Source organism: Aptenodytes patagonicus, chromosome 5 (assembly GCF_965638725.1).
Source record: "Aptenodytes patagonicus chromosome 5, bAptPat1.pri.cur, whole genome shotgun sequence".
NCBI lineage: Eukaryota > Metazoa > Chordata > Aves > Sphenisciformes > Spheniscidae > Aptenodytes > Aptenodytes patagonicus.
The window spans coordinates 76,041,197-76,066,427 of record NC_134953.1 but is presented as its reverse complement, the minus strand read 5'-3'; the positions used below and the strand labels follow the sequence as shown (position 1 = coordinate 76,066,427).

The 25,231-nt window shown below is 49.8% G+C and overlaps 1 protein-coding gene across 1 annotated transcript; it reads left to right on the top strand.

Annotated features, from left to right (window-relative positions):
* The first annotated feature begins 2,891 nt into the window (after positions 1–2,891).
* Positions 2,892–12,914, top strand: GFI1 (growth factor independent 1 transcriptional repressor). Its single transcript, XM_076338269.1, has 6 exons — positions 2,892–3,038; positions 3,328–3,478; positions 8,145–8,560; positions 8,650–8,787; positions 10,392–10,557; positions 12,663–12,914. Exons 1-6 carry the CDS (start codon positions 2,892–2,894, stop codon positions 12,839–12,841), a joined length of 1,197 nt encoding a protein of 398 aa, XP_076194384.1. The 3' UTR covers positions 12,842–12,914.
* Positions 12,915–25,231: the final 12,317 nt, after the last annotated feature.

Here is a 25,231-nt window from a genome sequence, read left to right as displayed (position 1 = left end):
CCCCTCGCCTGGCTCCGCTCCTCTTTCGCCTTCGCGTTTGAATCGCTCTCGAGCTACAGTAGCCACCGTGCGCCGGGGGGGTGTGGTGTGGGGGATCTCGCCTACCCCTTCCATATTTAACCATTACCTAAATCCGAAGGGAAATGAGCAAACCTCTAGGCTTGGGTCTTAAGGTATTTTCAGCGCCGTTGGGCGTATTTATCCCAAAAGAGTTTTCCACAACAAGTTATTTCTAGTCTAGGGGAGGTCTCCGTCGCCCAGGGCCCTGCCTTAGCCCCGATTATAACGCCTCGCACGGCTCGATGGCGGCGGGAGGCGCGTCCCCCCGTTCGCGGGGCCGTGGGCAGGGATGCTGCGCGGAGCCGGCTCGGCAGGGCGGGCGCCGGCTCCTCCGTCCCCTGCCCTCTGCCTCTGCCCGCCTTGAGTCAATCTGTGTTTTGAATCTGTGACTTGTTCTCGTTGCGGAAGTTGAAGGGGATCCAAGAATAGTTCAGATAGATGTGTGTAATTTCTAGAGCAGAACCCCGAGAGAAATGAAACGCCCGATTCCAGAAAGACGCTTTGATGTCACTTCAGCGGGCCCTGTGAGGTGGAATACGGTAAGACGTTTTCATTTAAGGAAAAATGACAGAGAGAGGAGGGGGAACAGTGCTGATTTGTGAGGCTTCGGCCTTTTTTTTTTTTAAAGCTTTTTTTTTGTTAAAGCTTTTTTTTTTTTTTTTGTTGCAGAAGCTCCTAACGCTCAGGAAGTGGAATTTGTGGTTTAGGGGGCCGAGCTCTGAAGGAGTTGAGAGAGACAGAAAAGAAAAAAAAAAGCCAACTCAAGCACCATTGCTCCTTAAAGGGAGGCTAAATTTAAAGTCACCCAAACTAGCAGGCTGCGGCGCAAACCCCGTCTGCAGACCAGCTTCCTTCACCCCTCCAAATGGGTAAGCGCTCTTGCTTTTCTCGCCTCGCGTGGGCAGCTGCCGGCGGGCGGGCCGGGGTGGCAGCGCCCCCTCTCCTCTCCTCTCCTCACCTCACCTCTCCTCTCCGCCGGCCCCCCGCGCCGCTCCGGCCCTGCCTCAGCCGCGGCGGCGCGGGGAGGCGCCGGCCTCGCGCCCCCACAGTGGCGGCCGTTGGCGGGCGCGGGCCCCGCGTGCCGCCAGGCGCCAGCAGCGGCCCCGCGCGCGGCCCTCGGGCCAACGGCCGGCGGCGGGGGTGGGGGTGGGGAGAGCGGGGGCAGGTGCCCGCGGCGGAGCGGCGGCCAGGTGTGCTGCGGGACTCGCCTTCCCACGGGCCCGGCCCCAGCCTGGCAGGCTCCGGCCTTGGGCGGCGGGGCGGGGGAGGCCGGAGGCGCCTCCGCGGCGTGGCTTTTGGAGGGAAAAGGGCCGCGCCGAGACGAAAACACGCGGCAGAAACGGCGCCGGCGCCCGGAGCCCCCCAACGGCTGCGGCTGCCGTTGCTGTCGGGGAGGGCGACGCTTTATCGGGCCGCTTTGATTTCTCGCCCCCCGCTCGCTGCCAGCCCCCGCTCAAGGATGAACCGAGGCGCAGGTGGGCCCGGGCAGCAACGCTCCCACCCGCCCGCCGGGCGCCGTGCCCGGGGGCGGCGCCTCCCCGGCGCCGCGGAGCGGCCCTGCCCCCGGCGGGCGCGGAGGGCCGGTGCTTCGCGGCGCAGCCGGGGTCGCCGCCTGCGGGGCAGCTCCCGAGCCCCCGCCGACGGGCTGCGCCCCGGCCGGACCGGGCCCCTTCCCTCCTTTCCCCGTTCGCCAACCTGAGGTCACTGACGGGAGGGAAAGAAGAAAAGCAACCCCCCGAAGTCCCCCAAAAGAACCAAACAAACGTGGTTTAAACGCGCTTTTTGCAAAGTGTCAAGTGTAACGACAGAGGCGGCCCGCCGCCGGACGGGTTCGAGTGAACCTCTCCCGCCTTTCCCCAGGAGCAGGCTCGGGGCAGCTCTGATTAACCCGGCCCCTGTCCCCCTCGGCCCCCCGCAGCACAAGCCCCCCCCCCCCCCGCCCCGAGGTTTCCCACCTCGTCTCTCTCCCCGCCCCGGCTTTCGGTGCCCGCAGCTGCAAGGTGCCGCGGCGCCAACAGCTGCAAGCTGCAGGAGAGATTCCGTTTTGTTCGTTTTCGCGTTATCGTGGTTCGCGCTGGATGGGTGAATCAGTCCCTCCGACAGCAACAGCCTCTCAGGCGTCGGGTTTAGCCTGCCGGGTTTGTAACGAATCTCCCGCCCGTCCCGGCAGCAACCCTGCGCCGTCCAGTCCGTTCTGGGTGGCGGGGACTGATAAGCCGTTTCGGGGGTGCGTTTTGTTGGCGCCGCTTCTGCCGCGGCTGCCGGCGCGGACACAAATATGGAGGCGCGGTGCGCCCGCCCCGCCGAGCGCGGTCGCGCTCCCGCGGAGGGACGGGGGTGCACATGACCGCCCCCCCCAGCTCCCTCAGCCCGCTCGTCCGACGAACGGTGCCCGGCCGCTGCTGTTGCCTGTTCCCCGCGATCCGGCAGCTGCCGTCGGGCCGGCATCCCTCCTCCGACGGACCGGGCACCGCTCGCCGTCGGGCCGCCGGAGCGTGGCCGGGGCGTCCCCAGGGGCACCGGGGGAGGCAGGGTTGGCCGGGGGCGGCGGGAGACCGAGTAGCTGCGCTCCGGAGAGGGGGGGGGCGAGGCGAACGGGGCCGGGGGGCGGCGGCCGGAGCCACCTGCGCGCCGCCACCTGGCGCGCCGCCCCCGGCGAGCGGCCCCTCCCGGCCGGCGCCCCCGGCCCTCACCGGCGGGCTCGGCGCCTCTCCGCAGGTCGCCTCCCCGCCGCCGCCCCGCGGGAGACTCGGGGGTGACGCTCGCCGCCGCCGCCGTGCCCGGCGCTTGGACAGGGAGTGCAGCCGCGCCTGCCGTGACAGCAACCCACCATGCCGAGGTCCTTCCTAGTGAAGAGCAAGAAAGCGCACAGCTACCACCAGCCCCGCTCCGCTGACGAGGACTACAGCCTGCGGCTGGAGACGGTGCTAGCCCAGATCTGTGCAGGTAGGAGTCCCTCGGTCGCAGCCTCGCTTGCGGCGGACACAGCCCGCCCGCCCCGCATCACCCCGCTGCCAGCGGCACCAGCACCGGCCGGTAGCTTGTGCAGCCCTCCCCCGGCACCGCAGCCCCTGCGGGACGCCGGAGGGGCTGATGCGGGGTTGGAGAGAGTCCGGCAGCAAACCTTGGAGGGAGCGGGGCTGCCGCGGGAGGTGGCTGGCTCCCACCACGGACCCGCACTGAGGAGCCTCTCGCCCCCTTTTCCCTGCAGACAGCAAGATCCCCGAGGACACGGGGCTGTGCCGCACCGTCCTGCCCGATCCGGAGCCTTCCCAGGGGCGCTTCTCCCCGGAATCCCACCTTACCGAGGCTGCCGATGGCACCTCCGAGTCCGCGCCCAGCTGCGAGGGCAGCGTCTGTGACAGGGTGTCCGAGTTTGAGGATTTCTGGAGACCTCCCTCGCCCTCCGTCTCGCCAGGTAGGACCGGGGCGAGAGGGTCCCGCAGCGTGTCCGTGTTGGTGCCGTGGGGCAATGTCTCATGGCTGGACGCCACCGTCGAAAACTAATGGAAGGGACAGATTTGCCTTTTCCCACTCGTTTTTGGGTTCTCTCTCTCGGGTTGCTTTTCCAGCCCATCTCCCACTGCTAAGGGAGCAGCGGGTGACAGGCTGTGGGAAAGTTGTGATGCCATCGGGCGTTGATTTTTTGGTTTCTGATTAATTGCTAGAGGCAAGCCGCTTATGTTTTAAAGGTCCCGGCATTTTCCTACAGGGTCCTGCTACCCGGAGTTTAGATTTTTTTTAAGACGGTAAAAATTTCTACTTGGCTACCTATATACCTGTAGTAAACAGCGTTGACTTTGTGTTTTGTACTACCTGCTAGACGTTTTCCCTAACTCCCTTCCAGGTTATTTGTTGCGTCTTGCCTATAAAAAGGATCTCTCCCTCCCTCTCCCCCCTCTCTCTCTCTCTCTCTCTCTCTCTTTTTCCTAAAAACGCATTCGTAAAAACCAGATGAAAATAATGATGGTCAGATTTAAACACCCCAAATCCAGGAAACTCACACTTATGGCTGCAGTGCCTGTCTCTAGCTCCCTCGTCCTGCCTTTGATGTGGTTGGAGCAGTGGGAGATGCTGTCCCCAGCCTGGCGCGAATACTTATCTCGTTTAAAAATACAATGGTGTCATTTTATAACAAAAATATGTATATATAAAAACACTTTTTATTGCCTCGGTTAAAAAGTGACAGCTGGAAAAAAGAACAATTTCTGTCTCAGCAAAGGAAAAACTGTCTCGGCTTTACCGAATGACAGCAGATGCCAGCAAACGAATACTTGGTCCCGTTTCCCCACTGGTTTTCCCCCTTCGTCTTTGTAGTGTCCTTGCATATCAACGGCTGACTGTAATGATGTGGGTTTGCATTTTTAAAGCCTCCCCCTTTTTTAAGAGTCCTAAAGCCCTTCGAGGGGACATTCGAAATGCTGCCCAGTATCATCACAGCCAGCCACGGGACAGTTTCAGTCTGTGCAAATGACAGACCAGACAAAATGCAGGAATGTAGCAGTCTCTCTTTTGCTAATATTTCTGCACACAGTGTAGCAGGGTGTGTAATTTTTGTTCTAACGAATTTGTCCTGCTCCTCCTTCCTCTAATCATTAAAATTTCTGCACGGGAACCAGAACGTTTTCATGAGGTGTCTAAAAGACAGATGCAAAATGGAGCAGGTATTTATCAGGGCTGCTCTGCCTTTTCCTCCTTCCCACTCATTTCTTCCCCCAGTGTGGGATTCGTTAGCTCCCTGCCAACCATCCCAGCTACCCAGGGAAGGTGTCTTTGCAAAATGAGGGTGACATCCCCAGATCAAGATTTTTCAGGGGGTGGGGGAGGGTGGTCCTGGGACTTTCTGATCCCATTCACAGGAGGAATGGGAAGGTAAGGGACTCCAACCAAGTGCTGTAAGGATAGAGCCTTATTAAATGAACCTCAGTGCATTGAGAGAGGTGCTGTTACGTTAATGATGAACGCAGTGGCAGCAGGATTAGATAGTTGGGCTTCCTCCCACAGCTCCCCCCCCACAACCCCTCTGCCTTTCTGCTGCTTTGTCAGATTCAGTGCAAAGCTGGAATTTGTGCCTAGGTCACTTCTGGAAGACGCACTGGTGAGAGGCTGGATTTCTATGATTGTGTTTGTCTGGGTGTGGCACAGTTTCTGTGCTTTGACAGGCAGGGCAGATGAGAAATGATGTTTCTAAATCATGCTCAGGGCAGGTGCAGTGAGTAGTACTATCATCCCCTTATCCCTAGAAGTGAACATAGGTGCAGGCTGCACTTCAGTACGCAGTGAAAGCCAGATTTCAGGTTTGTCTTTGAGTGCTGTGCTGCCAATCCAGACAGGCATGCACAGACACAATACCTTTATAGCGTTGTTAACACTCTAGTATGTTGTTGACTCCATCAGTGCAATTCACTTTGTTATTTAACCTCACTTTCTATGTGTGTCTGTAATCACATGTGTTTGCATATACCGAAGGTACCTGATAGCTCAGTGCAGCAGTATATTAGTATCTTGTGATGAGCCTATTGATGTTACAGTCTTGGAGGGAGCCTTTTACTGGGTATAATGGAGTTGCGCAGAGAGCGTGGTGTTTTGTGGTCTTTGGAGGAGGACACCTGAATCTTTCTTTGCTGTGCATATCAATCTGTTCCCAACCATTTCAGATTGAGTTTGCCTTGCCTTCAAAAAAGAGCATTGGTGTTTCTTCTCCCAGAAGTGGTCTATATAAAGACTGCACAGAGTTGCTAGGAAGAGGAGGGAGAATCTGTCTCTCCCTCCCTGCTCACCCCTTGGAGACCTAAATGCTGTGGAGTGGAGGAGAAGTAGACACAGAAGTGTCCTGCAGTGTGGCAGAGCAGGCTTGCAGGTCACCTTGACACTGCGTAAAGGGCTTGGATGGCTTGAGCTTGCCCCTGAGAAGTACAGCGTGAGTGGCTCCCCTGCACTTGTGCTTGAGAGGTCTCCAAAGCATGTGAGGTGATGGAAGGAACACTACACGCGAACTGATCTGTGGTGCAGTGTTTACCGTGTCCCATGCTGCCAATTCCAAGGGCTCAAAAATCAGGTCAGCTTTCCCTCTCCTCTCACTCAACGGACTGGCTTAGAAATCAAGATTGTAAGTAATACCTTATGGATATTCAGTTCTAGTGTTGAAATATTGAGGGTTTACATTTTCATGCTTTTCTTTACAGTCTGGGCTAGAAGTTGACTTTAAGAGGAAAAAAAAAGTTACAACAAGAACAAGCAAACAAAAGGAAAGCTGATGAATTCATGCAGTTTCAAGAGCTGAGGCTTTAAGATAGTTTTGAATCTTGTGATAAAATCGTGAGAGATGGCAACACTGAAACTGGTTGCAAAGACACAAGATTGATGATGTGATGCTGACCACAACTTTGCAGTCAGTGCAGAACAGGAAAAATCATGCTGAGCACCATGTCAGCTAATTTGATTTCATCGCTCTGTTCAAATGTCCCAGTTGGTCTGTGCGCATATATTTCCAACCAAAAAACTGCTAATTTCAATGGAAGAATTTGAGACTGTTAACATCTGAAATTATGTAAAGGATAGGAAACAATCAAGTCATTCAAAGCTCAGTTTTCACCTCATTTCCCACTCCTTTCTGTAACCCTCAGTGACCATCTGCCTATCCAAATGGATATCCTAACACATCATGCCTTCCTTCCCTAGCCCACCCCTCATTATCTTGGTTTGCCTGATAGGTTGGTTGCTTGGTTTGCCCTCCAAGGCTGAGAAAGCCATGGGAGCTGTGAGCTGACAGGAATGAGAAAAAGCAAGAGGGCAATTGTGGGTGGGTAAGGGAGGTTATTCTGGAAGCCCAAGTTGTAAGGGATGCCAATATCTCTGTGAAGGCATCGGCACTTCAGCAGTTAACTGATTCATCTTTTCCTTGGTTCACTAAAACATTTGTCCTGTGGAGACATTTGACTCTCCCAGTGCTGCTGCTTGTCATGATGAAGAGTGAAAGCAGAGCACCTCAGGCATTAATCAGCATCTCTGGCAGACACAGTTGGGGTCTGGTACCTCATGTTCCCTGCCCAGCTGTGCTTTCCTCTACGCGAGGTTCCCTGAGCATTTGTGCCTTTAGACACTGATCTCAAAGGCTGTGTTCCTGCCACTGCATTGGACTCTGCTATGGGCCTCCCAAGTGTGATTCATCTCTGGTGATGGTGCCCGCTGCCTTGGTCAGATGCTATTGCTAAAGGTGAGCCTGTTAGAGCCAACTGAAACCATCTGAGCTTGTCCTGGTGGAAGATCGCTTTGATTATGACTGCTAGGAAAGAAAATCTTTTTGTGTCTTCAGTTTTTATACTGATGATTTTGCAAAGCTCTATGTTTTGCGTGGACTCCATTTCTTTACTTAGAGAAACTCAGAGCAATCTGAAACAACCGTGATTTTATTTCAGATGAGGACTGATTTTACTTTATTTTTTTCCGATAAAGTGAGGCATGACATTCAAGCACCTCAGAAGCTGTTCTTTATTTCAATTATGCTGTAATATAGTTACGGACAGTTGTGGCATGAAGTTGAGAGACTAGATTTGGGCATTAAATTGTGCAACAAGCAGTTTTTAGTTTTGTTGAACAGGTAAATCTCGGCACTCTTGCTCCTTCTGGCACCTCCATAATGTTGTATTTGCTATATGGATGTGTGGGATCTACATCAGAGCCTAAACATTTGGACTGTCAGCTTTGATGACCATCTTGGGACATAGTAGATACACTTTTCTGAGGAGCTGCAGATAAAACCAAAGGAAGCTGCAGATTGAGTTGTTTAGTGTCTTGACAGTCAGATCAGTGTGTACACACCTGGGCACCCAGAAACGGAGGTAGACAAAATTGGTGGCTGCTTTAAACAATTTGGCTGGGACAGCAGGTGAGTAGGTAGTACTGGATGCACTGACCCTACTGTGCAGTATAAAATCTCCTCCCATTAAAGATGAAAGGGCAGCCTTCATGTGCAGTATGGGGGTCTCGCTCTGGGCACAAGTCTGAGTGCTGAGACGATTCTGCCCCATGATAGTGGCTGGATTGTGAAGTGCACTAATTCCCATGACCTTGTGTTTCCGCAGCCTCGGAACGATCTGTGTGTCCGTCCCTAGATGAAGCACCCCCCTTCTCGGTGCCCTTCAAACCGTACATGTGGAACAGCCTGGGTGGCTCTGAGCTGAGGCACCTTGTGCAAAGCTACAGGCCCTGCCCAACGCTGGAGCGAACCTCAGCCCTGGGGCTCTTCTGCGAGCGAGGCTCTGAGCCTGCCCTCTACGGTGCAGAGTGTAGCTCTTCCCTTGGACTTTATGGTGACTTCAGCTCCCCGCGCCCGGGGCTGTTTGAGCAGCCGCCGGCAGCGGCACCCGGACTCTATGCTGAGACGCAGCCTGGGCTGCAGCAAGAGAAGGGGCCAGGTGGCATCAAAGTGGAGTCGGACCTCTTGTGCCGCCCATTGCTCATCAGCACTGGCTCTTACAAGTGTGTCAAGTGCAGCAAGGTAGGGATCCCTTTCTCCCACACTGCTTATGACTCTTTCCCAGCCCCTTCTCCCTGGCAAGCTTGACCCTGTGTGCTCTCTCCCCTCAGGTCTTCTCCACGCCGCATGGCCTTGAGGTACATGTGCGCCGCTCACACAGTGGCACAAGGCCCTTTGCCTGTGACATGTGTGGCAAGACCTTCGGCCATGCAGTCAGCCTGGAGCAGCACAAGGCTGTGCACTCACAGGTGAGAGCGGGGCGGACTGCCAGGATGAAGGTCCAAGGGCCAGGGCCAGCTGCTCGCTTCAGCTGGCACTGGGGAGGCCATGAAGGCAATCACAGGGCAGTAGATGGGCATCTAAACTGAGGAGAGGAAGAGAACGTGGTAGGGCTGCGGTGGGCAGTTGTGGGTGAAGAATATGGTGGGAGGCAGAGGAAAGGGTGGGCAGCTAGTGAGCAAAGGAGCAAATCAACAAATCAAAGAACAGAGGCTTTGTTTCCATTCCCCAGACCTTGGTGTGTGTCTGTATTAAGCAACGGGTGCTTTCGGCACTCCAGAAGTAACAGATAATAAATAATAAATTTTCACTCTCAGAGCTGGAAATTGTAATGTGGATGTGGATTTTTTTTAACAGCTAAAGCAACTCACTGTGCTTTCTTTCGACGCAGCTCTCCTCATTCTTTCTCCTCCCCTCCCCCAAAGAAGTGAGTCTTCCCTTGTTTGTAGTCATTGTGTCTGTGCAGGGAACATCTGAACGACCAGTCAGGTATAGGGCACAGACTTCACCCGTCTCGACACACTCTGAGTCACACACCAAAAGAATATGGTAGTTAATTTTGGTAGGAGGACTTGTAACATTTTCCACCTGCTGATATTGTGCCATATTTCCCCTTCACCCACCCACTTGACCTGGCAAATCTTCCTTCTTCAGATTGGCTTTTGGAGGATAGAGTTACAGCAGTGGTTTTTTGCTAACTGTTTTAGTTACAGTTTCATGAGTGTGCAACAGCAGAGCACACAACGAGGGGAAATATCTCATCACCCATTAAATAATGGTGAAAAGAGCAGCACTGCATATTGTGTCCATGGAGGGGACAATGTTTCAGGGAGAGTGCATTAAAAGTCAAATAAACTAAGGTGATTATATGAAAGTATAGCAGGAAGAGGAAGGTGTGATGGTAGTTAAGGGATGGAAAGAAGAGATGATTTATGGTGGAAGAAAGTGGTGGAGAGGAGTGTGTGAGGGAGAGGAGACAGCAAGGTCTTAATGCATTTAGTTTGATATGTTAAAGTAGTAAGCCAAAAAGCTGTTTTCCCCAGGTGGTCTAGGTACCTTTCACTTGAATTATAATGGAACTACAAATAAGCAGTTAGTTGCTACCCTGCCAGCAGAAGTCAGCCTGCCACAGAGATTTCCCAGGAGAGCCAAGCAGACCTCAGCACCCAATTCCCTGTGTACAGTGGAGACGTGGCCTCTGAACAGTGCTGCAGCTGTTGGGCTTCCCAGTGGAGTGATCATGTCTTGGGCCCCTGTTGAAATGTGCAGGCGGACTCTGCCCAGTCGGTCAGAGCTGCTCCCACCTGGCCATTCCTGCCAGCAGGAAGAGCTGTTCAATTACATTTTTGTGAGGAGCGGTACACAGCACTGGGAGAGGGTGCATTATCTTTTTTTATCATGTGGTGCTATCATACCAGTGTTAGCGTCTCCTCAGGCCAGTCCAGCTCTCTGGAGAAGTGGAAGTGTTTGCTAAGGCAGAAGGGGCAACACTGATGTGCTGCCGGGCAGTTTGTTGCTGGTGGGATCGCTGGTGTGGTGTAACGTGTGTGTGGGGGGGCTCCTCTCTCTGCAGGAACGCAGCTTTGATTGTAAGATTTGTGGCAAGAGTTTTAAGAGATCTTCTACTTTGTCCACCCACCTGCTCATCCACTCGGACACCCGGCCCTATCCGTGCCAGTACTGTGGGAAGCGGTTCCACCAGAAATCTGATATGAAGAAACACACCTTCATTCACACAGGTCAGCCTTGCAGCTGCTGGTGTTCAGCCCCAACTGTGGGGGCAGGTCACTGAAGAGGTCTCTCTGCAGCAGTCCATTCCTCCTCAGCTGGGACAATAGATGTACCTCCCCGTGCTTGTCACTGCCCTGCTGCTGTTCATGCTATCTGAGCTCTACTCATGCAAAGGAGGGTGATTTGAATGTGGTTTCATGAACAGCAGCTGCAAAATAACCCAAATCCTCACAATCCAATCAGTGTTCCCTTAATAGGATCCACCAATGGTTATTCAAAGGGCTTTTGTGTAAGATGATTTGTAGAGTATTATATTCGTGTAGCCCTGATTTACAGCTGAGGTGCCTGGAAAATGACAGGTGAATTTGATTGCAGCATTTCTTTTTGCAGGATCTACCAATTTACAATAGGAACAACAGGAGTCTCCTCCTCTAGATCAAACACTAAACTGGAGGGCCTAGGGTCCAACTCTTAGTCTAAATATTTGTTCAGAGATTGTCTGCACTTCCACCCGGACTTTCTGAGAAATGGCTGCAGTTTGATACAGAATGGAAGGAGAGGTGCAGAGTTCTCAAGTTTCACTGTTAGTAATAAACATGGAAATTAATAAAGTGCAGGTGAATCACTGAAGGAAATTGTTTTGAAAGTATCATTCAGTGAGAAGGCAGGTTTATCAGAAATCTTTAAAAGAAAATCTTGCCTTTCAGACCTGCACCATTCACTTAAATTAGAGGGAAATGAATGATGTGTGAGATACAGAAGGATTTGTAGACACAAAAAAACAGCTGTACTGGCCAAACCCAAGGTTCAGATGACCAAAATCCTGTTTCCTGATAGTGACCACTAGCAGATATCAAGGGTGAAGCCTAAAAATGGCAAACGTGTAGAAAGATGGCATTATATGTAGCGCTGCCTGGTTGTGGCTTTTCTGGATGACAAGCAGCGAACAATAAATGTTACTTACAAAGATATTCCACCAGATGTTTGCTGGATGAAAATGAACTATTTAGGAAGTAACACAAAAAGTATTTCCATAGTAACTTTTTCAAATGAGGCTTGATTAAGTAGAATTTCAGCCAAATTCTGAATCAGTCAAAACCATTATTTTGTTGTGAGATCAGAAACTGTGCCTGGACTTTTAAATTGCTAATATAAAACCAGGTCCTTAACTGAATCAGGGATCCCTTTCATATGCAGCATACACTTGTGAACTGAGCCTCCAGCACATTTTGTATTATTTTATGTTTCTAAGAATCTGATCTTCAAACATGCTAAGAGTTTGTTGTTCCAGCTGAAGTCAGTGGGCTCTGCAGGTGCAAAGCCACTCTGAAAATCAGGCTTGGTTTTGTGGTTGGGTTCCCTTTTACCCGTTATTTGATAATAAACACTAAGAAAATGCACTGAGATCCTGCTCCCATGGAGGCCAGTGGAGTTTTGCCACTGACCCCTCAGTAGGAGAAGTTCCGGAGGCTGGATTTATTTCCATTTACGTTATTTGCCTGCAGGAGAACTTCAGGGCTGGCTCGGGGTGACTGCTAGTGTTTCAGTGTGGGGAACGGGGAGAAGAGCAGATCTCTGGATGAACCCTGCCCTTCAGGGTTCACTTAAGGGCCCTCATACCTCCCTTGGGGACAGACCCCAGCTCACTGGCTTTGGCTTAACAACCTCCATCCACCTGCCCCCATGCTGATGCTATAATAATCAATGTCAGGCATTCAGCATGACCTGGGGGTCCTTCCAGGAGTTCCTGATGTTTCTAGGACACAAAACCAGTTTAAATTGCACAGAGCCCATGCAGCCAAATGTATTCACGAGTTACGGAGTCCTGGGAGCAGTCTGTGCTTCAGGCCGCTCCCAGGACTATACTGGGCCGATGGAGGTGCAGCTAAGTCCAGGCCTGCTCAGCTGCAGTGCAGGCTCAGCTAATGCTTCGGGGCTCCCAATTGCATGTTTTTTATAAGAATGACTTCTTTGGTAATCACACAGGAATCACTTGATTAGCTCTAAGGCCCAGAGGCCCAGTGTGCATTTCCTGTTTGCCCTGGTCCTGCGTAAGAAGCGTGTTGCCTCTTTCACGCTCTCTCTCTCTCCCTCTCACGCCTTCTGTTTGCAGGTGAGAAGCCTCACAAGTGCCAGGTGTGTGGAAAAGCCTTTAGTCAGAGCTCCAACCTCATCACCCACAGTCGGAAGCACACAGGCTTCAAGCCCTTTGGCTGTGATCTGTGTGGCAAAGGCTTTCAACGAAAGGTGGATTTACGGAGACACCGGGAGACACAGCATGGCCTGAAATGAGTCCCAGCTGCAATAGAGAAAGCACCTACAACACTATGAGAACAGACTCCCTTGGCTTCCCCGCTGGACCCGAGCCCTGTCCTGAGCACAGACCCTGGCATTACCTTTCTGACCAGGAGCTCGGAGACGAAAGGACAGGGCCATGCATTGACAGCTCAGCCTGAATGACTGTGAAAGTGCAAATTAAAGGCTGGGGTTTCTCTCTTTCTCTCCCTTTCTCTGTTTCTGAAATAACACTGGAAAATAAGCCTTTTAGATATGAAGCCTGATACTCCAAAGATGGATAAGCTACCAAATACCTGTAAGCTGGAAAATATCTCTCCCATGGCCAAGATGAACCCCCTGAAGTTTTCAGTAGCTCAAATCACCTTGCAGGGACACATGGGTATAACAGTGTTTACATGGTAATGACAGAGAGCCATCAGCATGTGGTGTGGGGAGCGCTTGCCTTGATTGAGTTTCAGTGCTGTATGGCTTCACTCTTGGTTTCCTGTCGGGAAAACCTGGAGGATCAGGCCTGAACTGTGCAGTTTGACATCTTGCTGGTTTTCAAGCAAAGGTACCAGCTTGGGCCTGATCCTGCTCTCACTTGTTCTGGTGCAAATCAGGAGCTGCATTAACAGTTATAGAGACGATCTTTTTATCCTCCCAGAGCCATCTCTCTGTCTGTGCAATGCCTGGCTGTGTGCGTGTGTGTTTGAGGCATGGGGGGTTACTTCTTGCTACATTCACTGGGGAGAAGGAAGCTTGTGAAAGACAAGTAGAAAAGCCAAAGCACAGAGTTATGCCTTATAACTAGAAACCCATCCAACAAGTGATCCTGACTGAGGAGGGCAGGAGCACTGGGGAGGCACAGACTTTCTGTCCAGAACCATTACTGGCTTCCGCACTCTGGGCTTGTTCTAATAACTGGAAAATAGCTACTCAATAGCATCATTTGTATATTTGTTTTTGTTTTTTTTTTTAATTTTTAAAGGGAAACTCAACTGAGGTGGGCAGGAATCATCATAAAAGTATAATTGACTGAATTTGCCTTAAATGACCCTGCATGTACCTCAGTTAAAAAAATGCTGTTTTTACTTTGTTGACAGGTTTGTAAATGTCCTTATTTAGATTTTATGGAGTGTCTTATGTTTATTGGTACATATTTATTGGAACAATGTTTTAAGTTAATAAAGTATTGAGGATGGTCCAGATTGATTTTTATTTAATATGCAACTTGAGCACATTTGTGAATGTCAGCCGTTACAACGATACACCACACTGATGGTCAGGGATACAGCATTCGAGGAGGGAACGCAGACACAGCAGAATTTGCACAAGGGCTCTGGTGATTAAAGAACACCACTGTCATATTTATTTGTCCAGCTCTCACTGATTTCAGTTAAACACTTCACTCTTTTGAAGGCTGGGGTATACTGTGCTTAGGACTATCACCATAAAAGAGGAAACAACAGTTTTAAGTGTCTGCTTTGGAAATGTAGACTGCCAGAAGTCCCTGCTCAGCCCAGGAGGAACTTGAATGTCCTCCCGCAAGATTAAATGTCTGTGCCTGGGAGTTTGCAGGGACACCTGAGCAGCAGGTGCGTCATTTATACTTAAGCCTGTTGGGACTCACAGAATTGCCTTTTGCCTGCCTGCCTTATCAGCAGGGCTTGCTCCATCTGGCAGTCGCAGCCCATACAAAAGAAGCAGGAGGATGACGGAGGGGTCCCTTGTCCTTTTCCCAGCAGAGCACAGCATGGCAGCCTGGGCTTTTACATGTGCACATAACCTTGTGTGCCCACATGGATATATACTCTTGTTTCCAGCTTTGTTTTTACTTCTATTCTGGATAAAACCAGTGAGCAGAGGCTCCCTCTGCCCCACTGGGCTGGCCCAGCCCTTGGGGCACCCTGCCCACCCGAGGGCCGTGGCACTCCACCTGCCATGGTGCTGCCCAGGTCCCTCTGTGCTTATGCTTTCTGCCACCTCTGAGAACTTCAGCCGCAGCCCCTTCCTCACAGGGTTGCCCTTGCAGGCTGTGGCTGAAGCATATCTCTGCAGGGCTAACCCAGCACATGCCGCTTGGGCAGGGGTCAGCTCTTCCACACACAGTTGCCCACACCAAGGCTTCACAGATGGGGCTTTTATTAGACAGAAACATGGCACACAATCACAGCGGTCAGGGTGAGAGGCTGCAGCATAGGCACACAGGAGCTGCCAGGTGTGAAGACCACATTAGGCCCATTATGCTGGGTTAATTAATGCGGAAGATCAGTGTAAGAGACTAAGTGGTAATGGGGAAGGCCTGGTGATGCCCTGGGCCCTGCCCAGACCAGGGAAGGCTCCAAGGAGCGGCTCAGCGGGTGGCACAGGTAGGCTTGGGGCTGCCCCTGGGGCGATGCTTGATATTTGTTTTACAGGGAAGCTGCTGTCGTGGGTGGAGCGAATACTGGCCAGGGGTACCGGGCATGAGGCAGCCGGGGTGCAGCAGCCAGCCCCTCTGCCCTCAGGAGGGCCTTTTCCTGCCAGGCACAGCCTCCCTCCCTGCAGGCAGGCCTTACTCCAGCAGGCCCCAAGTGGGCTCAGTTACTGGCATTTACCTTTAAAACTACAACAGCAATGTGTGCCTGCCCCCTGGAATGTCTCATTTTCAAACAGGACGACTGGTGAGGTTTGAGCCTAGTACAGACCTGCTGGCTGGGGTTGGGTGGCCAGAGGAGGCAGCCGCTGGTGGGGCGGGAGGGCCCCGCAGTGTGGACACAACCTGGGTGACAGGACTGTTCTTCAAGGGAAGAAACTCGGTGGGTGTTTTTATTGGTTTAAGTGTGCCTTCCCCGAGAGTGTCTTGCAAATTACTGGTATACCTCAGGGCACCGGTGTTGAGCTCAGGCCTGAACTCCTTTGAAATGGCGGTTCCCTGCCTCACCAGCCCCGCTCGTGTCGGGCACCAGCTCAGCTGCTGATTTGGGTAAAATGCGGCTACCTCTGGGAAAAAGTCATGGCTTTAAGGTGGGGCATTTGAAACGAAGAGGAGGAAAAGAAGATCTATCTGGGGAGAATCAGAACAGGCTACTGAGAGGCCGCGGTGCAAGTCTGAAGATTGGAAATATCTCTCTCAATGTTATTACTGTGGGCCATTAAAAATGCATTATGCATATTACATGACTCATTATTCATGAAGCAGATTCCATACCTTTTGTCTGCTGGAGTAACAGTAGAAAGGGTAAGGAGAGACGCTGGAGCACACCTTTGTTTCTTTCTGTAAATTTTTAATGACACCTCTAGCTAACCAGTTGGTGAAGCTCAGTTCCTGCATAAAAGTGGAAAGGCAGAGCTATCTACGGGACGACTAAGCCTTTCAGAAGCTAATTTGAGCTTGTGTTCATCCACACCAACAATGATTAAATTACCTATCAAGTGTGCAGAGCTATCAGGATTCAGGGCATTGAAAAACAAGGTGAATTTATCTGATTGATTTAAAAGACATGGGTGGAACAAGTGGGTTAAAAAAAGAAAAAGTCCATTCCTTATAGATATTATAAAAGTACTTCTCCTGGCAAGCTAATGAACTTGTTACTGTGCCTCCAAAAGTTGTTTTGCCCGCCCAGAAAACAAATTTATTAGTCGGAATCAAAATGCTTTATCCAAATCAGTTAGCAGGCTGAATTAATTCATGAGGCAGAAACAAAGCAACTTATTAGGTTCCATCCTTATGCCAAGCAGAGATGTTTAAAATTAAAATATGCAAACATCATCTGTGTTTTCTATACAGTCAGTTTCCAAAAGCTGATAGTAACACTCAGATTGGATATTGCAACACAAGGGAGAGAGCAGCTCTTCTGGGTCTTGCGCCTTCCTCAAGCAAAACTTTTGTTGCAGTTGATGGGGGAGAGGGAGGAAGAGGTTTCTAGAATAAGCCCTGGGTGAAAGATTGCGAGACTCGTGCAACTGTATTTGCAAGCTGCGCTGCTGTTGCACGTTGATAAAAGAGTGTTCCTCAAGTCTCTGCATTTTCCTGCCTTAAGAGAGAAAAACCAAACAGGTCAGTTGTGTCAAATTCATCTTCAGCATAACCCCAGTTCACATCAGGAATGGATTTTGCCTTTATTTATGATTCGGGTCTTACTCTAAACTTAATAGTGAAATATAGCTCAGCATACAGCCCTTTGAGGGAATTCTGATTTAGAAAAGCACTGAAATATGCATGTAAGTCAATGAAGGTCTTCTCTAGCAGGGACCTTATGAGATGCCTGCTCAAGAGTTAAAATTACAGAGATTTTCCCTGCTGAATCCTAGACCTCACTCCATTTCCAAGCCACATCCAGTCTGTCTGTCATGTTTTCACCTGCAGTGGAGGTAGCTTCTGAGAATGCTATGGGTAATTGTAATTCTTCTTTATTTTTTTTTAAATTGTCAATAAGATAGTGGTAATTTCCAGTATCTTTTCCTCTGAGTAATAAAGCAATCTAAATAGATTTAAGGCATGTAAACATCTGTAATGCATTATAAGGCATGTAAAGTGATGGAACCAGATTTGAAAAGACATTTGCGCATCTAAAGCTGCAGACAAGTCTGAATATGTGTTGGGTGTGGGTATCTAGTTGTGTCTTTGTCCAATTAGTTGGGGTGGGGGGAGAGAAAAAGGAAAAAAAACCAAAACCCAACACACGAGTCTCAGAAAATTTCCTGAGTCTTTATCACACCAGTTTGTAATATACACTACATATGGATTATAAATAGAGGGAGCACATAAATCTGGAAGAAAATGTTTCATACATTATAAAAATGCTGGCCACACCTTGTTAGAATAATGTTGCCTAACGGATTAACCTGGAGCATGTGATAAATCTTTCAAATAAGATGAAAGCAAAGCACTTTTGTGTGCTTGTTCCAACATGCTGCTTCTCATTTGGATTTTTTTTTTTTTTTGGTAGAGATAATGCAACAAAAAAATACTGAATCAAACCTAGGAAGAAAATAATGTGACAGCTAATGAAATTATTTCCTTCTTATAAATACCATCCAGCCAACTTTGTGACACGTGTGTGATCTCCCAGCCAGCTGGATACTACCGTGCATGGGGAGCATCCACTCCCAGCTCGCAGAGGCCCAGCTTGCCAAGGCGCCAGCAGCAGTCGCTGCGGCAATGCCGGACTCCTCTGCTCAAGCAGCCTAGAAGGCACCTCGGCCGCTGGCTCGTCCTGCCGGCTCCCTCCCTGGTGCATGGGACAGAGGTGGCTGGTCAGCCAAGGGCACTGGCAGGAGAGGCGCAGGACAGCATGCGTTTAAAACAGCCAATATATTCCATTGATTTAGCAACTGTAATGTAGCCATCTGACATTAAAGGGAAATTGTAATCCTCTGAGGTGATAGACAGTTCAGTATGAGATATCTACTTATGTTTTACACTTTCTTTTTTTTTTTCCCTATGAATAATACATTCCCAAAACGCACCGATAGACTCAACAGGCGAGTTCAAAGGGGAAAAAGAGGTATCAGTGCAAGAGACAGGAAGCTGAACTCCCGGAGTTCAAAAGAGTACACCCATCTGCCAAGAAAAGAGGCAAAATAGATGTTTTCAGTGTTTCGTATAGGAAAGTTTAAGTATTGCAGTGAAGAGCCACAACAAATTAATTGTATTTCATTAAGTGATCAGCCAGAAGAGATTAGACATTTACTTGGTCTAAATTGCTTGCAGTGGCTGCTTCTAGCGACTAAGTTACCCTGATTTAAGCCAAGGTATCTTATGTTATCTGTTAAACCTGCTAAATCCCCAATTTCACAAACTGTCAGCTCTGCCTCTACTGTTGCCTTTTGCCTCTCTGAAACACAGCAAAATGGATAGATGGGCAGGAGGGCGAGACCAGCTCCCGAAAAGGGAATAGATGAAAAACAGTCTTGATCCTCTTTATGCAGCTGTTCCAGCTCTTTGAGCCGCTGCAGGAGCGACAGTTGCGGGTGTAGACATCCCTTATATTGCACATCCAGCACTTGGGTAGCTTGGATCCGCTGGACCAGGATGCTTTTGCTCACACTGAGTAATAGCAGGTGTGAGTCAGGGCGCCGGCGCCTTGAGCTGGGTCTTCCTGTGTGCTTGTGCCCAGCTTTGTGCTGCAGGAGCCTGACCTTTGCTGAGCTCTGCCACGTACTCTGTGTATCTGCTGTCAGTCAGTTTTGGAATTATTTGTGTTTTCAGTAGCTTAAATTAATATTAATGGCAATTGAGAAGAGTCTCCTTCCTGTGTGATATTTCCACCATGGCTGAGGCGTTTTGCTTGTGAGCTCCGCTGCCCCGGGAGCCAGGTAGCCTCGCTCCCTCCCTGCCTGTTTGTCAAGCTGGGTCTGGCTCCGGCAGGGCTCGGTGCTGTTGTTTCCTACAGGGGTTTGGCAATCTCTGGACTGATTTCTGTGGCCAGTAGAGGTGGTGAGGCCGTTTGCCACCTCTCCCTTCATCCCAGGCGAGGGGGGCGATGTTCCAGTGGGCACTTCCGTCCCGGTTTCCCCAGCTCAAGTTGCGTCACAGACCCTTGCAGGGATGGAAAAGAGCGGTTGCATTTATGGGAGGAAGGGGTTTTTATGCAAGTGAAGGGAACTCTGTCCTCTCTTACTCTTCCCTAAATTCTCTGTCTGAAACCTTTCATGCCACTCACAGTGGGACTCCAGCCAGACGTGGGGCCATGGAGGAGCACGTGCCTGCTTAAGTGTGAAGTGCCTCAAACTGCTAGGCACAAAATAATTTCAGAGGGAGACATGTTCGACTGTTACTTCTCTCTTTTGAGACTTCTGTGGTTTTGTTTTAACTGTGGCTCTTTCCACTTGCCATTTGGATGTCCGTTTTGTTCCTCTGCATGTTCGGTTGCTGAAATCTCATGTTTGAGCAATTTTTTCCGCGGGCCTCCGCATGATGGAGAAGACCACCGCAGCCTTGGTACTGATGCTCTGGCAAGGTTAAGGACCTCATTCTCTTTGCTGGTGTTTTAGATATCAGTAGTGGCCGGAGAGCCAAGGAGATCTCTGCAAAATGCAGGCATAAGGAGACATGGTTCTCAGAAAGTATGGGATCCTGAGGATCCAACACACAATAAAGAGTAACACAAAAGGACAACTGCACCGGCTGGGTTGGGTTCTGCTGCTGTTCATCCAAATTAGGGGAAATGCTACAATTAAGCAGCATGACTTAAACTGTAGCATGTATTACAGTGACTGAAATCAGGTATATGGGCTAAAGGAGCTGAAGTACCTCTCTAGCACGGCCCACAGTAGCCAGGGGATATGGCGTAATCTCCCATCGCATTGACACCGCAGCTGCCTCAGCCATGCTTCTGGGAGGTTTCATGTTCTTCACAGCATAACAAAGTATTTTGTCAACTTAAACAAGTGTGAAATGGGCCTAATTCCTCATCCGGCAGTAAAACAGCTTTTCAAGACCCTTTTTACTGTTAGCTTCGTACAAAGCCGCCTTCGTGTGACTGAGAATCTGACTTAACAGCTCTATATGATGCCCTGAAGACTGAAATTCACTTTTGTAGGGCAAAAACAAACTAAAATGCCCCTTTGTGTAAAGGCTGGTCAGGGCTGAGGAGCAGGGCGGGGGTAGGGAAGATGGCATCAGTATGAGAAAGCTGTGGGCCAAGGGAGATCGTGTTTAACTCCACCCGTCCACGGCAACAGAGACGTGCTAGGGACTCCTCGTGCGTTTGCAGTCCTATAAACTTGAAAGAGAAATTTCAAATAGGGCAATTGCACATCTTGCTAACGGTGGTGCTCGGTTGTATGTTGTAACAGTGGTTGACAAAGAGGTGGAGGAAACTCCACCACAATACTTGAGAGAAAATGTGTGTGCAGCAAGTACCTCTGGCACGTCCAGGCTCTGGGCAGCGGTAGTCAGAAAGGTCAGGCTAAGGATTCGTGAGGTGGCGCGGGAGTGATTTGATTCCTCCACAGGAATGCCTCAAACACCTTGAAAGGGGAATATGACCTGAATATGACTTGGGAGATGGAGTACTTAAATACATGCTGCGATCCTGAGGAAGGAAAACCTAGGCTGAACTCACACGGACACACAGAGCTAAGAGCATGCTGGACCGTCAATAATTAGCTGGGGAGGGGGTGTGCAAAGTGTTGCTGGTGGGGATGATGGCTCAGAAACCTCCAGGTATGAGGCATATTGACTGTAACATATCTAAAGAGTTTCCTTGGCAGGGGGAAACCTCAAAGTGGCCTTTCTGGATTTACAGCTGTGTTAGGAGGCTCTGTGTGCTGCTGTGACACTGTGGCCTGAGCTTAACTACCTTACCATGAGTACAGACAAGTGTCTTTCTAGGAGCTCCTCTAAAATAACCTTAGTTCCTGAACCCGTGGTATATTACGGTGAAGTGCCTTGGCCTCTGGTAGTGAACGTGTGGCACAAGGGAATATTTTCAAGGAAACAGATGGCCAAAGTTTCAATCTCTTTTCTAGTGCTGGTTTAACTGATCATCACGCTGAAACCAATCTGTAACTCCCCTCTTGGGAGCTGCAGGAACATCACACCCCCCAAGTGTTATCAGATTAATTTCAATGCAAGCTTAGTGTCTGAGTAAAGTTTTCAGGGTTAGTTTCCTGCAGGGATTCACAGCGAGCCTGTAGGTAAGCTGTCTGGAGGGATAGGTTGGCTGCTGTGGTGGTCTTTCATGACCAGGAAAGCTCTGACACCCCTGAATTTCCAGTGGGGTTGGGAGGCAGTCAATCAGCGGTAGGTGTACGTGCAGATCAGTGTGTGGCTTGCACATTTTTGTTGTTCTGGGCAATATCTGTTGACTGTTCAGAGGGCACGAGAGCCCCAGGTGTCAGGTGTTGTATATCTGATGAAGAGATTCACTTGTGGAAAAAGACTCAGCAAAATGTTACTCTTGTACTTCTCAAGTGCTGCCTGGGATGTGTTGCAGACTTAAAGAGGATTATTTTAAGAGAGATGGTCAAAGAGCATTGCTATAAATTTACAGTCCAACAGTCCCAAACAATAATTCTGTTCTGTACAAACTTCTACCTATTGAGTTTGGCCCTAAGTTGTCCAGAAAACAAGTAGTTCACTAGGATTCTTTCTGTGAATATACTGAACACAAGTCTAGGTTTTTTCTTTTCTTCTGTGCTTATTTAGTAAATATGGAAAAGAACTTCTTCTCACACTTCTGTTCCTTCTGAAAGGCCCCTAAAATGGATGCCCATCGACTCCCAAAATGAAACTATTGGACAAAAGGAATATCCATAGGTTACTGAATGGTGCTGAAGTGCTTTTGCTCTAGTTCCCATGTTGCTTCCCCTCCCTACCTCGTTTCCTGTAACGCAAGCTCTGCAACTGCCAAAGCCACACCTGACTGATGATTTTTAGCAGGAGAGTAGACACACATGGGGAATTGACACTCGGGATGGGGAGGGACCTAAGACCTGAAAACTGAAGCAACTTAACCTGCTCAAATTACCTCTCTGTTCCTTTCAACCTTCTGACAAAAGCTATTTCTCTGCTTAGATATGTGCTTTTTACTAGAATTCTTTCTAATAAGCTGGGGCAAGAGAAATGGGAGAAGAGGGGGCAGTTACCTTCCCTCCCCTCGGAACAGTGTCAACATTCCCAAAAGCTGCTGTCAGCTGGGAGCCAGGGAAATGGTGCCCAAGTTCTTGGAAAAAGCAGGCCCAGCATTAGGTGCCAAGTACTTTGGAGGACCTGTCCTGAAGCGATAAGCTCAGTAATTTCTTCTTCACCTAACAGACCTTTTCGGGTCTCTCCAGTGCAGGAATGTATGGACTCATTAACGTACCCACCAGTGATCCTCAGCCCTTCAGCTATCATGTGGGTGAGTTGCAGATGCAGGAATGCACGTGCATGCATACAGTTTCACTGTGTGTTGCGGCACTTACAGCTGGCTTTCTTCCTGTGGTTAAAACCTTCACGCACACTTCTCGGGATCTGAGCACAATGCGAACAACCTTGCAAAGTAAACACATCCACCTAGAATTTTTATTTTCCCAAATCACTCCTTTAGCTAATGTTTCAAAGATACATACGCACCGCATCTGGTGCAAACCAAATATTTTCAGTCTGTTGGATTCGAGTCAATATTTGCCCAAGGTATTACAAAGACGGTCATGAAGTGACTAAAGTGCCCTTGCTGAGGATTGGTCTTGGACTTACGTGTGAGCAAACGGACCCAGAGCTTTGCCATAGGGCATCTGTGACACCGCCGGTCCTGCACTGCTGCTGCTAGTGATAGTTTCAGATGGCCCCCTGGATGACTGGCCCCTGCGCGCTTGTGCAGTCAGGGCCTGACTCAGCGCTGGTGCTGCTGGGGGCCTGGCACTGCTTGTGCACCTTCTCCAACCTGCTGGGCATTCCGCTGGGGCAGCCAAACGTGGTAGAGACATTTGCAGCAGAGGGCTCCTTGCTGGAGCGAAGGCGGTGAATAAATCAGTGCAAGCTGCCATGCTGGTTGTGCTCCTGTTCCAGATTTTTGCACCAAACTGTTTATTTTGTGTGACTTGTGGGTTCCTGGTGCCACTGCAGTCTCTGCGTAGGCTTCCTGCTGACAGACATGCTGTACTTGCAGTTGACTTGTGGAAGTTGGCCTAATTCAGAGCTGAATCAATCCTAGAAATGGTATTAAAATCTGACTCGCCTTTTGGTCAATTGAGACTCGCTTAAGTAAACAAAGGTCAAATCTTTAGTTTCTTTTTTGGTATTTACATAGTTCTGTATATAGGCAAACTCCCATTGCCCCAAGAGCATTTAGGAGCTGACTCACATGTGACAGATTTGTCTAACTGAAATCAAAGAGCAAGAACCTGACTGTGGGATGACCTACATCTAATGTGTCATATTTAGGGTAAATCTGAGTGGTCCGTGCTCCAAACTGAACCGAACCTGTCTGTAGCTCCATAACGCAGTCAATAATACGCGGACTGCATCTAACTGATATAGCAAGAGTCTCACTGGTGCTGGCGGGGTATTTCTGTAGGCTAAAGTCAGCAACGGTCGGTCTGCTAGGGGAAAACGGTTGTTTCCTGGTCACTGCTGACTATTGGAAATGCCAGGTCAGTAGGCGTTACTTTTATCTCCAGTACTTCTGCTGCAATTCTGTGTGGCTCAGCACATTTTGGGTTTGTGCTTATGGCAGCATCTGTTTTTCACCCTGCTCTTCCTCAAGGACGGGAACTAACATAACACTAAGGGCTGCTCTTAAACCATCCTGGGAAAAGAACTGGCACTCAGTAGCTGCACACCAGATTGTGGTCAGCCTGAAATTCATTGCATTAAACTGGAAGTGGCATATCCAATGCTATCACAAAACAGTTAATCCTCAGAAACCAGGGTGAAGGATGAACCCATTCCTGATCAGAAACTGACCTCAGCGGAGACAGGAGGTTACTGTGTGACAGGAGCCTCCTTGCAGTGGGGTTACACCCTGCCTACATGCTCTGTGCTTTTGGGTGTGGGTTGGTCCAATTAGCAGAATGCACACAGCGGGGTTTGATGAGTCCTCTCCTCTTTTGTAGCAGGATTTATTTCAAATGCCTTTTTTGGATCTCTTTGTTGCATTTAAAAGGCAGAATTGTTCAGTGCTGGCTTTTTTTCTTGTGGGTGACTTAGCAGTCATTACATGCCAAGAGAAGTTATTCCTGGTGATTGCTGTATGTTATGACTATAGGAAACACCGCGTGTTTAAAAGTTGCCTAACAGTTGGTGTTACGGTCCCCGTTCTCATTTGCCTATAACTGTCAGACTAACAAAGTAGGTTGAACTCTCTTATGTCAGTGCTTGAACTTTTATGTTGCTGTTTGCTTGGGTTACAGGCAGTCACTGTGGTTCAGCAATCTCTGAGAACGAGGTCTTGGGGAAATGTCACTCTGGCTCTGTGCCCTTCTCTTTATGAAGCTGCAGTTCCCTCTCGTGGCACGTTGGGTGGGAAGTCTTCCCTTCTCTCCACACTCCCATTTGGAGGGTCCCCACGGAACAGCTTTGTCCTGGGGGCGGAAAGGTACCTGAAAGAGTTCATCCCTCTCAAGCTGCTCTTCTGAGCTGGGCACTTTGTTCCTTTGCCTCAAGGTGTGTGACAGGGAAATGGCACCTATAGCTGGGGAGCCTAGGGAGTATGGACTTTCCTTAATGACCAATTACCTCTATGTCATGCTTGTACCTGCATGCCTGCGAGTGATGTCTGGATGACACCACTGGGTTTACTGCAGTCCCTTCCTAGAGCAAAGCAGTGACTCTCCACTATGTACCAGGGAATTGCTGTGCAGCTGGCTTCAGCTACAGACTTGAGGCTGGCACGCAGACCAGAAGTCTTTTGACTCCTGCTGTGTTAGTGGTGGGTAACAGCTTGGTACCTCTGCTGCTCTTTCATTGCTCCGGGACATTGGGATCAAGGC